The 12376-nt window shown below is 40.3% G+C and overlaps 1 protein-coding gene across 1 annotated transcript in view; it reads right to left on the bottom strand.

The window, feature by feature from the left end:
- The window catches only part of MYPN (myopalladin), a 72049-nt gene that overhangs the window by 40081 nt on the left and 19592 nt on the right, over positions 1–12376 (bottom strand). Inside the window, exon 3 of the mRNA XM_038139947.1 lies at positions 7099–8037. Within this exon, the coding sequence (XP_037995875.1) occupies positions 7099–8036 (938 nt within the window). The 5' untranslated portion in view covers position 8037. The remainder of the gene's footprint in view (positions 1–7098; positions 8038–12376) is intronic.

The following is a 12376-nucleotide window of genomic DNA, read 5'->3' as shown; positions in this document are numbered from 1 at the left end:
ATTGCAGGTAAGTATTGAATCAACAGTCACAGGAATAAAATATGGATGATTTTCATAATCTTCAATGAAGAGTAAAAGAGCTCTGAATTTGGAACGCTGTCAATCCAGCTCTGAATTTCTCTCGAGGTACAATCAGATCTGTGTAGTGGCTTCATGTGCAGCACAAATCACCCAACTCTAAGTTAACAAATATCCCTCAAACTTGTGTTTCTTAAGTTCATGTTAATTCAGAATGTGACTGAAATTTGTCTTTGTTTTGCCACATATTTAACACAATCTGCTTTTTATAAAAGCTGGCAGAAGTGTATCACAAGGTAAGAGAGCTGATCTATTACAATAGAGGAACTTCCACACAGAAACGGCCAGGGAGACAGCTGCACCTGGAGTGCTTTTCTGCACGATATTGCTGTGCTCCTCTTTGAACACTGCTACATATCCAAGAATCTCTTGGGCCCTCTAGAGCTTTCACACTCTGATCTCAGGCATTCCTAAGTCCCTCAGTGTTCAGAAGGGTTGTTTCAGTGGAAAATGCAGGAATCCACACAAAAGGAAAGCAGCACCTTCACAGAGAGCTCTCTAGGACATGTCGCTGGCAGTAACCACCAGCTGACTCTGAGCTGGTAGGAGGGGAGAGCAGGACTGGTGGATGCTGGTTACAAGGCAGAACAGAAGCACACAAAGCAGGTGGGTCTGCAGAAACAAATTCAAATTAAATCTAGGCTTTATAAAGGCGTAGTGCTGTGTATCAAGATCCAGAGTTAAATGTTTGAGATAATATTCAGAAATACCTAATTATAGATAATTAGCCAAATTATAATTATAGATAACTAGCTAAAATTGAAAAGCCAAACTGAAGTGCATTCATCTTCACTGTAACTTTTCTCATGAAAATTGGTAGATGGATAGATAGATATAAAATGTCGCTAAAGTATTTGTATTTTCTTACTGTGACTTTCTTAATTACATGTGATTAGCTACTGCATCTTCTTCTTGTGAGGGTGGGAGCTGTCATACTGGCAATATTTTTTATTCAATTGACTTAAAAAAATTAGTAATAATTTCATCCATCTTTTATGGTAACTTGGTAAAAGAACCTGTCAACATTTGACTGGTACTACAGAAAATAAGATTGTTGTGGAAAGGATAAGGATAGATTTTTAAGTAAGAAATTGTAGCAATTAATACCTCCTGTCTTACACTATAAGGCACTTCAATACACTTCCATCTCAAATATTTTAGAAAAACATGAATAAATAAATTTGTTTGACCACTCAATTGCAGAACTTTTTCACAAGTTTGTGGCACAAATTAAACATGGAGAAAACACCAAATTAATATAATGAAAAAAAATCTCTAAACAGTCCATACCAGCAGAAACCCAGAATACAACAGAAGTATAACACAGAACTGAGGAAGGAGCCTCAAGGGGTCTCTGAGGTATGGAAGAGTACAGATCTAGCACTTAAATGCTGATTGTGTAGCTGAGCAGAAGAGCAGGTGCTGTTTGTGCCCATGAGTCTGAGCCATCCAGCAGAGCTTTCTCACAGCAGACAGGGAACTCCCTGCATTTCATTCACACCAGAGATGCCCTGAGCTGCCTTCTGTCCGTGGACACTTCCTAAGACTGCTCTTTACTCCAGGTAGCTTTCAGCAGCCATTCATGCTGTTTCCCAAACCTCAGTGGAGCTTGTTGAAGATGCAGACGGTGTTCTGGCCACCAGCCAAACCCATGGAGCACACAGCACCTCTGGAAGTTGGAGAGCCAGCTGTGCTCCCACAAAAGGGAGCAGTAACAGCAGCACAAATCCAAGGAGGCCAGGTGAGCTGGCACATGTGGAGGGATGAGGAAGAAGCCCCTGGGTGTTGTGGCTCAGATTACAGATCCACCTAACCCAGCAAGCTCCCCTGACAGTGGCAAAGTGACACGGAGGGTGTAAGAGCAAAATGAACTATACATGTGTGTACATTCACTTATTGCTCTGGAGTGTGTAACCATTCTCTTTAACTTCTTCCCCAAGTCGTGAAGCAGCACTTAAAAATAATTCTAAAAATGTGAAATTACTGGTCTTAAAATCATAGTTTATGAACTACCTCTCCCTTTAAGGATTTCATGATCATAGTACCATTATCATTATTTTCCAATAGATTAGACTGTATGGTTCCTTGCTGACATTTATTTTGAAAATAGTTATCTTCATTTATGTTATCTTTATTTTGAAACTATTGGTTTGCGTTTCTATTCAAAATGCATTTCCTTTAAAAATAATTATCTTTCTACCTTCTTCTGATCAACTTTTAGTGGTCATACTCTGTCACAGTCCTGTCAGATCCTCTAAAACAAAACTCTTCAAACAGAAGGAACTGCTACATCTATTTTAAACTTTGTCCATAATGGCTCGCCCAAATCTGGAATTTTTACCACTAATACTTGGATACAAAGAGGGTTTTTTTTGACTAGTTCCCCAGAAGTGGGTATCACATTTTCTTTTCTGTTCACTGCTGTCCTCACACAGTGTAGGTACAGACACCATAGCTCATAGCTGGCATCCAGAACACAAACCTCCCGTGCCTGGGGTAGATGAACCACTCTACCAAGAGCAAGTAGAGGAAATGTTCACAGTCCCAATGGAGAAGTATGGTAATGTGCATTACAGGGTGGATTGAAAATATCCACCCTGTATTGAAAACGTGACAATTATTAGTGCCTTTTCAAGTTCCAGACTTGGGAATTGCATAGGATTCCTGTGATACTGAAGGGAGAATTTTTTAAAATTCTGTTTACATTATGGTTTATTCTACTATTCTCAAGACCTGCACATGGTGATCACTGAAAATGGGCACATTATCAGGAGAGAAGGTTCATACACTTGTGTGACTACAGGCACAAATTTGGTATATGAATGTACAAGTTGCCTTTTAGGTGTGTAATTCATGTAGGCAACTGTGTACTTTGGGACATGAGTCATGGCACTTACTCATGTCTTTTTATATACCTACCCCATGCCTCTTCCTTATATTGTCGCCTTGTTTGAGCGTGTGAGCCTTAGCAGATATCAATAAGCATTCAAGAGAATACCCATGCTCTAGAATTTGATTTCATTTCCAGCAGCACCTTTTCAGAGCATTAACTTGCATTGTACAGTGATATTATACTTTTGTGTCCACTTAAATGTGTTTCCTTACTGAAGTGGCACATCAGGCAAAACACATTACACGAAATGCTGAGATATAATTGCCATTAAGGTAGAACTCACTGTGTTACTGATCAGCTTTTCCAATTAACCTGTTGTGTTTGTGCAGAGTTAAGTCTGTATCATACTTTTGTGAGGCACAATTTAATTTTCCTATAAGCAAATTTTAAAAGACAAGGTAATTTTTACACTTCTTGTATTAGTATATAAGTATTATATTCCTTTAGTAGACTCAAACAATGAAGCAGGACTGAGTTAATTGGGTTTTTTGCAGTTATTTTTTCCTTTGGTTAGTCCCAAATTTGCAGCATCAGTAATTTAAAACTTCAGGAATAAACTCCTGTTTCAAACCTGTGTTTAGTTCCCTATGCAGTGTGTTCTGTAGTCACTCTTCTCAGCATAATGTTCAAGTATTTTGAGATTAAGTTGGAAAAAGGAGCATGTTGTGTGAATGTTGTCCGGTTGTAATGCTTACAAATCAAAACCAGTGGTCTCCTGTGAAGTTAAGCTTCATGGAAAACTTTGCTGTGGTGTATCTACTCCTTCCTTGTTAACATTTGGTTTTGTACTTACCGTGAAAACATCGTCCATGGTAGCAATGAAATGTCAGCTCCAGGGCAGCTCTGACATTGAGATACGTGCCATGGCTGAAGCAGCCATGCTCTGCCACTGACATTTCATTCCTGCCATGGATTGCAGTGAGAGCTTCCTCATGCAAGGGAGGTTCACATTCAGCACAGGCAGTGTCATCCTCTGTGCCAAGTTCATCCTAGATCTTAATCCATTGACTTGACTGGAGCTGAATGTAAGAGAAGTTTGGCTGTAGACTGAGCACTAAAACTGAGAAATGCTTTCACTTGGCAGCCAGGAAGAAAAATCCTAATTAATCATGCAGGGTTTCAGAGTTTCTAAAAATCTGTGGTTAGTTGCGGGTCTGGTCTCCTCAAACAAAGCAGCATCAAATGCAGCTTTTAAGCTTTGTATGCCTATGTTAAAGAATGTTTGCATGGAAACCTTATGACATACAGCCTGTTTTTAGAACATTAAATCCTCATGACACTTCCAGCATAGCTGTGTATGCCAAACCATGCAATGTGATTCATCAGTAAAATTAACCTAAGAGTGATGTGCCAAACAGTTTGGAAAAATGTAGACACCTCTGAGGGAAAAGGGAGTGCTCTCCTCGCAGAGGGGAGTAAATGTCACACCTTCCATTACTCATAGAGAAGCAGAGCTGTGGAAGGGAGCATGAGAAGGAGGTCATCAAACACTTTGGAAGTTCACCATACATTTCTCTCAAAGGCTTGTTTCTAACCTGCAGTGCAGTCAGAGCAAAGCAATCAGCAGGAATTGCAGTAGTGCTCTTTAATTGCCAGCAAGGTTTGAGCTAGCTGGAGGCACACATCCTGTGGTATCAGTCTTCAGCTGATGACACTGAAAAATGAGTCACTTCTCACACAAATTTCTAGATAGGCTGGCCAAACAAGCTTCCTCTGAACTGTGGGCTTGTTACATTAAGGCTGAGTTACCTTTAAAAACATTTGGACAGGTCTTTCTGAATTCAGCCAAGAGGACTTAGCTTTCCATGTCCTGGTGTTTCAGATCAGTTCCCCATTTCTTCCCCTGCTCCACCATCCAGTTTTCTTTCCCTCAGTGAGCCCTTGTGCTGGATAGTTATGTACCACACCTGTAATGCTTTATCACTGCCATGGTTTGGTAATTTAATAAGTAATCAAAATGGTATTTTGACCCTGATCCATCACAAATGTCATTTACACCATCTTTTACATCAATTTGGTTTAGTACTGTCTTGCTTTCAAACATGGTATCTGCCCTTCATATTTTCCAGTCCTTTCTATGCCTGTGATCAGCTTCTTTCTAAATATCCTGTCTCTAATTTCTCTCTTGTAATCCCTATTACATCAGTCTAACCATCAGACTGCTCCTAGTGTTGACTGATTAACTGCATTACAGAGCTTGCTGAATCCTGTTCTTGTTTCACAGTGCTCTGGGTTCCCACAGTATGACTTCCACTTTGTAATTCTATCTAATATATGCATTTTAAGTCACTTGGGATCCCTTTCTGTGGTTAAGAAGTCCATTTCAAGTCAAAGGCCATTAAGCTTTCTTTCATCAGTTGCTACCTTGCCAGTTGGTCCTTTCTTGGGACTGCTGATTTTTTAATTTCTTTCACCTATCTATTAGAATCCTTCTGTCCTTGCCCAGTTCCACAGACACTGAACTAACTCACCATGAACCTTGGAAAGCTCTTACCCTCTAAGCAAGACATTTGGCAATTCTGAACACAGTTCTGCTCACAGTCCCACAACTACGGCCAACAAGATGCCTCCTTCACTCTTTCAGAAGCTTTGCCCAGCAGATCAAAGATAAGCACTATTTTTTGGGGAAAAAAATGCGGCATTTTTCTGGTCCCCATGATTAATGGTACACGAACCCCAAAGTAGATTGTGTTTTCTGGTTTCCTTGTGCCGTATCAGTGACTAACAAGGCCACGATATGTGGAAGCATGTGAATATTTATCACTCAGTCAAGTGACAATTTTTGCACCCTCTCTTAGTGTTACTTCTGCACAGTGGTGGAGGCGAAAGAATCTTGGATGAACATGACAAAGTTTTGTTAATAAATAATTATGATCAGGAAACTCTTCAAGGGGCTAACATGCCCACCTTTCTCCTCAATATAGCACATACATACACACACAAACACAAGGGAGAGAGAGTTCAGAGTTGCCCTCCTTGTGACTTATCTTTTATTTTTTTAATTAAAATTGTGAAACTGAAAGCTGAGCCTGATCTTTTTCTTGAGCTGTAATTGCTTGGGACTAACTTTCCCTAGGGGACTTCATTCTCCTTGTCCCTAATTTCCTATATCTGTTGGATGCTTATTCTACAGAGGTGTAGTAGCTCCTGTACTGAATGGCATTCACATAAGTAGCTTATTTAATTAATCAAAATCAACAAAATCAAATGTTGAAATAGAAATTTCAACTAAAAAGCTTCAGTTTTATTGGGACACAAATGGACCCAAGTTACAAAGATATCCATCATCCATTCCTGTGGAATCAAGTGGTTCCTGAATTGGGTGTGCAGGCACTCTGCTCATCCCTGGATATCTGTAGGATGAGCCATCGCTCCCGGGCTCTGCAATCTGCCCTTGTGAGCCTGCAGTGACTTCGTAGTGTCAGCTTCTAATTCTGGCGGTTGTTAAACACCTAAACTTGGATGACATGAGCACCTTGTCACTTTTATGTGTGTCAACAGCACAAACATGACTGCTGGTATCAGGACAGTGTTGTGGCCCTTCTAGAGAAACACCTGAATTGAACATTGTGTGTTGGAGTGAAGAAGCAATTCAGTGTTCACCTGTTCTGAATATGAAGAAAGCCAGACTGAGTTTGTGTACAGGTTCAGATCCATAAGAGAAGGTTATTTCACTTGTTGTCTTTGCATTATAAGCTATGAATGATAAAAGGGGGGAAAATAATTTCTCACTTCCAGGGATCCTACTGATATTTTTATTATCCAAAATATTTATCAAGGCAAGTGCCTGGGGAAATAAGCAAAAGAAGTGTCCAGAGTCTTGCTTCATAAGCAGAGAGTGTTGCTAACATCTAGGGGATTATATTTCCTGTTTGTTTTCTGTCGACAAACCCCTTAATTTCTGGCACTGTTTTCTCTTTTAGTCAGACTCTTCTACAAGTTTATGGCTGAACACAATACAACATTTGTAATGGCTCCAATGAGGGAATGCCTCAAAACTGTTAATTAGAGCAGTGAGTTTAGACTGAAAGATAGTAGAAATAATATTCTTCCCAAACAAGGTATTTCCCACTTGCACACACCTACCATTACAGAAATACAAAATGACAAGTGCAGAATATGTTTACCTGACTTCAGGTGCTGGGATTCCTACCACAATGCAGTCCAATTGCACTTTGGATCCTTCAGGAACTTCCCTGCTCTTCAGTTTTTGAGTAAAGCGTGGTGGCTGTCCAATGGGCTCATCAGAATATACAGATGCAGATTCTGACTCTGTTTTCGGCTCTGCACTTGTTAATTGACTGATAGATTCCAGGTTTGCTGCCTGTTGATCACCTGTTTGTTCAAAAGTTTTCTCTGCTTTGTTTTCCAAGTCTGGAGGTGTTGGAATGGAAAGCCTTTCTCTGTTTTCTGATGTGAGAGACAGGTTAGAGCTACCTTTTTGAGCAGACTTGTTCTTAGAATCAATTTTGCTCTTGTAGTTTTTGCATGTTCGGGGTCGTATTCTTTCAGAGTTGTGAGCTTTGAAAAGTGACGAGAGCTCCTCAATGAAATCTGCTGCCTTGTTTAGGAATTCCTTTTTGGATTCTGATTCAGAAGGGAGGTGGTGTTTCTTTAGATCTTGAGAGCTCCCTTTGGACCCCTTTGTATTTCTGACATGTTCCTGACAAAAGTTGGAGTGCAGGCCATTGTCTGATGTTTTCAGAGCTGTAGACTGGGCCGTTTGTTTGTGTTTTCCCATGTTGTTCAGCTGATCTGGAGGGTGCTGTGAATGTGCCTGAAGCTCATCCTGTTTCATTTCCAGTGGGTTCTGATCAATAGCTTGTCTTGCCAGGTTTACACTTTCATCAAGCTCTTCTTGGCTCAAAAAGGCGGACAGATCTGGGAGGTCATCTTGGGCAGCTACCTCGTCTGAATCACCAGAAGCATTGCCATAGTGGAAATTATGAGAAACTGGCTCTGATCTGCTTCTTTCACTCTTCCCTTGGCGCTTAGTTTCTGCTAAATAACTCTCTCTCAGAAGCTGAGATATTGAAGTTGAGGTTTCTAAACTGTCGTCTTGCATGCTGCCAACAAAAAGGACAAACAGGACCACGCCTTATCAATAGCAATTATTTTGATTGAACACAATGACAGGCTTCTGAAAAGCGGAACACAACATTTTCAAGCTGCATCTGTGAGCTGAATACCTGGAAATACTTGTAATACTTGAAGCATAAGGATGGCCTTGTGTTAAAGGCCTGCTTCTGCACATCCTGCCAGACTCTGCTGCCTTTACCTGGTAAAGTTCATATTTCATCACTTTCTAGTGGCAGTAGCCTCACATAAAGTAACTGTGAGTGTGGTATTTTCTACACTGTTCAAGGCAAAACTTCAACTACAGAGCTGTTAACTGAGTTTCAATGTCAAATCTTCATCATTGCTGACGTGTGTTTCTTAGCTAAGAAACAATCTCACCAGATTAGATTAAGTGCTGGATATTTCAGGGGCTGAAAGTTGTTGAGAATAACAGTACTTTAAAGTGAAGTAAATTTAGCTTGAAAAGCACTGAAGTAGTAAGTAAATGAATCCTCAAAATCATAAGAGGGATGTGAGGAGGAAGGAAAAAGAACTGAAATAGTCTATAATGACAATTTTTCATGCATTATAGGAAGCTATAATGGTGCTAAATGTTCCACAGCTTCTTAAATCCAGCATTATTTCTAATAAGCTATTTAAAGTAAGTAGAGAACTATGTCATTATTTATTGAAAGTAAGTAGAGAACCGTGTCATTATTTGATGCAAACATAATTTGTACTACAGGGCTTTCAGAATCATGTTCTTAGGTCACCCTGTTTCTGAAAAAATGTACCACATGAGATGAGAGCATCAGGAAGCCCATATTTAACCTTCATGCCTGATAAGCAAAGCTAAAGCATCCCTTTTGATCCTTGAACAAGTGTAACTGTGTGGGGTTCTCCCTTTTATTTACATGAGAGCCATGATGAGTGCAGAGGGATTCAGACATCCTGATAACACCCTCTTCTTCTGGCGCCCTAAATATGAAGACAAATGACTGCTCTTTACCCCATTCAGAGAGCTGCTTCCTCACAGGTACTGAGACAAGTGCATGACTGTTCACTGGATCTGTCTCTCAGACTATGCAGTGCTCATTAGCTCCCTCCTGATTCTTTTATGGTGTGGCAAGTCTTGCTGCAGTGGTTCAGGTGTTCCTACCCCAAGCTGTCTGGTTTGTCACCCTGCAGAAGGTTCTGTTCCTGTCGTGACATCAAGAGAAGAGAACACCCATGCCCCAGCATTGGCCATCTCCATTCACAGCCTTGTGTAACAGTGGAAGTTATCAGGGAAGGAAAAGTTAAAAAGGTTTTTCTGCTGTGAAGGGCTTTGGGCTTTTCTAGTGGGACAGTTGTGCCTGGAAAAGGGCTGCTTAAGAACAAATGAAGTGGTAATGTCTCATACTGCTGCAGTATTTCTTCCTGGAATGTGAGTGCCAGCCTTTATTCCTTATTTACAAAAAGGAAGGTTTCAATTTAAACTGTTTATATTCTTCTTCAATGAATGAACATACAGCTATCATAATCTGATGTGCATTTTGAGACCTTAATCCCTCTGCTGGAGGCAGATTTCTTAATACTGAAATCCTCTTCCTTATGTAAATATTGGGCATTTTATATTTATTGATTTTGCTTTATTTTCATAATATTAAACAAAGAAGATCACTAAGACTACAGAGGCACCCAATCAAAATATTGCTAAGTTTGTATCTGTACAATGAACAAGAAATAAAATGTCATACAAATTGCAGACTTTTAAGCAGGCGTGGAGTCCCTGCAGCTGAGGCAGGCTCTGTGATGCCAATTGAACGCTTGGCATTCAATTATCTGGTGCAGTGTTTCAGTAGAGCTGTGGCACATAGAGAACATTGATTTGGGAAGCCCACACTAAGAGATAATATCATGAGCTGTTTCATGACTGGACAGAGTTATAATTTAGCCTCTTAAGAGTACAAAGAGTTCTCCATGAGGCTTAAAGTTCCTGCTCAGTGGAAACTGCTTTTGCTTGCTCAGCTTTCCCTTCTTGGGCAGCTGTGCCACCTTAGTGCAGCTGAACGTGTTTCAGGGGCTCTCTGTGCTTGTTCATGTGCTGATCGCAGACTATGTGCTGTAAAGGTCACAGCTAAAGCTACAGTTTCAGCTCCCAAGAGTTTAAATACATTCTAACATAGGGAGTTTGGAGACAGACCTGTCCCATGAATGAACTGCAGCCTAGAACCTCTCCACGTGTGGCTCTGACGGAGTTAGAACATCCAGCTCTTTGTAGCTTTACAGGACACAGTGGAAGGCTGTATTTTATGTGGCTGGAGAAGTGTGTGTTTTACAAGGGGGCAAAATTTAGCTTGCTGCATTTCTTGGCCACTTTTCTGCAGCATTTCAGAATGGCACATCTTCATCTACAGTGTCTGTAAAAGTCATCAGAGCTGAGAAAAGATGATGCAGATCTAGAGGACACTGGATGCTCTAAGTAGGGAAGGAATAGTGTGGTCAAAACCTGAAGTCAAATGAACTTGAAGAACTCCCACAATGGTTTTGTCTAACGAGTACATGAAAATTGTCTGACTGAGAGTATTCAGGGTTTCATTCTCCTCTGTTGCACAGACATAGGTGCTATTTCACAGTGCCATGCCTGTTTCAACAGAGGTTGTTAATCACAGTGTAGCTTTTCTGCAGGAAACCGTAGTAAAGCAACTGTGTGTTCAGTATGGTTATTTGAGACTTCATTCTGGGTATATTTGACACTTTGTTCTTTCATGTCTTCTGTTCATCTTTTGATGAAACAAAAGCATTGAAACATGAAAGAAATAATTTCTGCTAATTTGCTTGAGGAGTATTACTGCAACATAAGGAGCTACTCTCAAAGGTGTGTTTAGATGTGTTTAGGCAAAATAATTTCATAATTCTAGCTTGAAAAACCCCAGTGAGGAAGCCACTGTCTGATAGCAAAGAAGGAAAACAAACAGTTCCCCAGCCAAGGACCTGTAACAACTCCCTTCCTGCTGCCCATTGGAGCAGAAGAGGTAGAAGGGAGCAGAGTTCTCCTTCTGGAGTTGGGAAGTAAGATATTAATGAGAATTAATATGATGCCAAATTCTTAATACTTAGAGGGCCATCACTTTTCTTTAGAGCTCACCCAGGTCAGAATTTTATATCTAACTCTTCTCCATTTTCAGCTTGTATAGAAGATGACTTTTAATTCTATTTTTAGTAATGAAGTCGTTGGGTTCTAGTCAGATGTAGCACTTTGAGGCAGTGCTTGTCTACTGAAGTTTTAAAATATTTGGAATTATTTTATAGTCTTAATTTAATAGAAAATGTTAAGTTTCAGCAAGTGTTGCTGTGAGGCAACTGGGCAATCCCATTACAGTTATGAATTCTGCCTTGCCCATGCCTTGAGAGATGTCCAGTTTGTTGTGGTTTTTTTTCAAAGAACTGTGCTAATTGTATTGTAATTGCAGATGTCTCTGCTGAGCAGATAAGTGCAGATAACTGTGTTGAGCAGGCAGGAAGAAGAACAAACTAGCAAAAACACAGTAGGCAGCAATCTGTGGCGGCAATGAAAGCACCAATGATTTTGCTGACTGGAAAAGTGCCATAATGAACCTGTATGAAGGGCAGGAATTGCAGCTGGTTACAAGTAATGTCTCTAAACTGGTCTTATTTAGGGGGAAATGGGGTGACTGCCACCAGCAGCCTGCAGTTCTCTAGTCTTGACTGGCTCATTAGCTCCAGCACCAAACCACAGCACAAGGGCATCTTTGGCTTTCCTGGGACACCAACTGCAGTGACCTTGAGCTCCTGCTATCTTGAAAGGCACCAGAGGATGCCACGAACAAAACTGACTCCATGAATTTCTTCACTCTGCTAATTCAGTTTCCATTAGGCAACTAATTGAACAAGCTTTGAGTTTCCAGGAGCCTATGCTTATGGCAATGTTCTCTTATTAGCCAAGGGATCTTTAGGATTAAATATTCACAAAGGTAGAATAAGTTTCCACAGTTTGTTTTGGCAGTGGCTTGAACTGAAAATCCTTACATGGAAGGGAGGAAATGTGTACCACGGGGGTCTTGCATAGTGTGACACCAAACACTTTCATTTCTTCTTGTTTGAGTTTTCTTAGACTGATTCCTGAGTCACCACTGAAAGAATCTGAGTTTTTCCTACAGAAATAGCACTAGTGAAATCTCAGCAAGCTTAAGGGAATCCCAGATGTATCTGATATATCTCCATTTTATTTGGTGAGAACAGCTTCTAATGCTTGATGCCCTAAAGATCATTTTTCAAACTCTCCTCCTCTATATCAGAATAAACAGGTTATTAATTAACAGATTCAATGCAAAAATCATTGGA

Source organism: Motacilla alba, chromosome 6 (assembly GCF_015832195.1).
Source record: "Motacilla alba alba isolate MOTALB_02 chromosome 6, Motacilla_alba_V1.0_pri, whole genome shotgun sequence".
NCBI lineage: Eukaryota > Metazoa > Chordata > Aves > Passeriformes > Motacillidae > Motacilla > Motacilla alba.
Note: the sequence above shows the minus strand (reverse complement) of the source record. Positions and strands in the feature narration are given on the sequence as shown.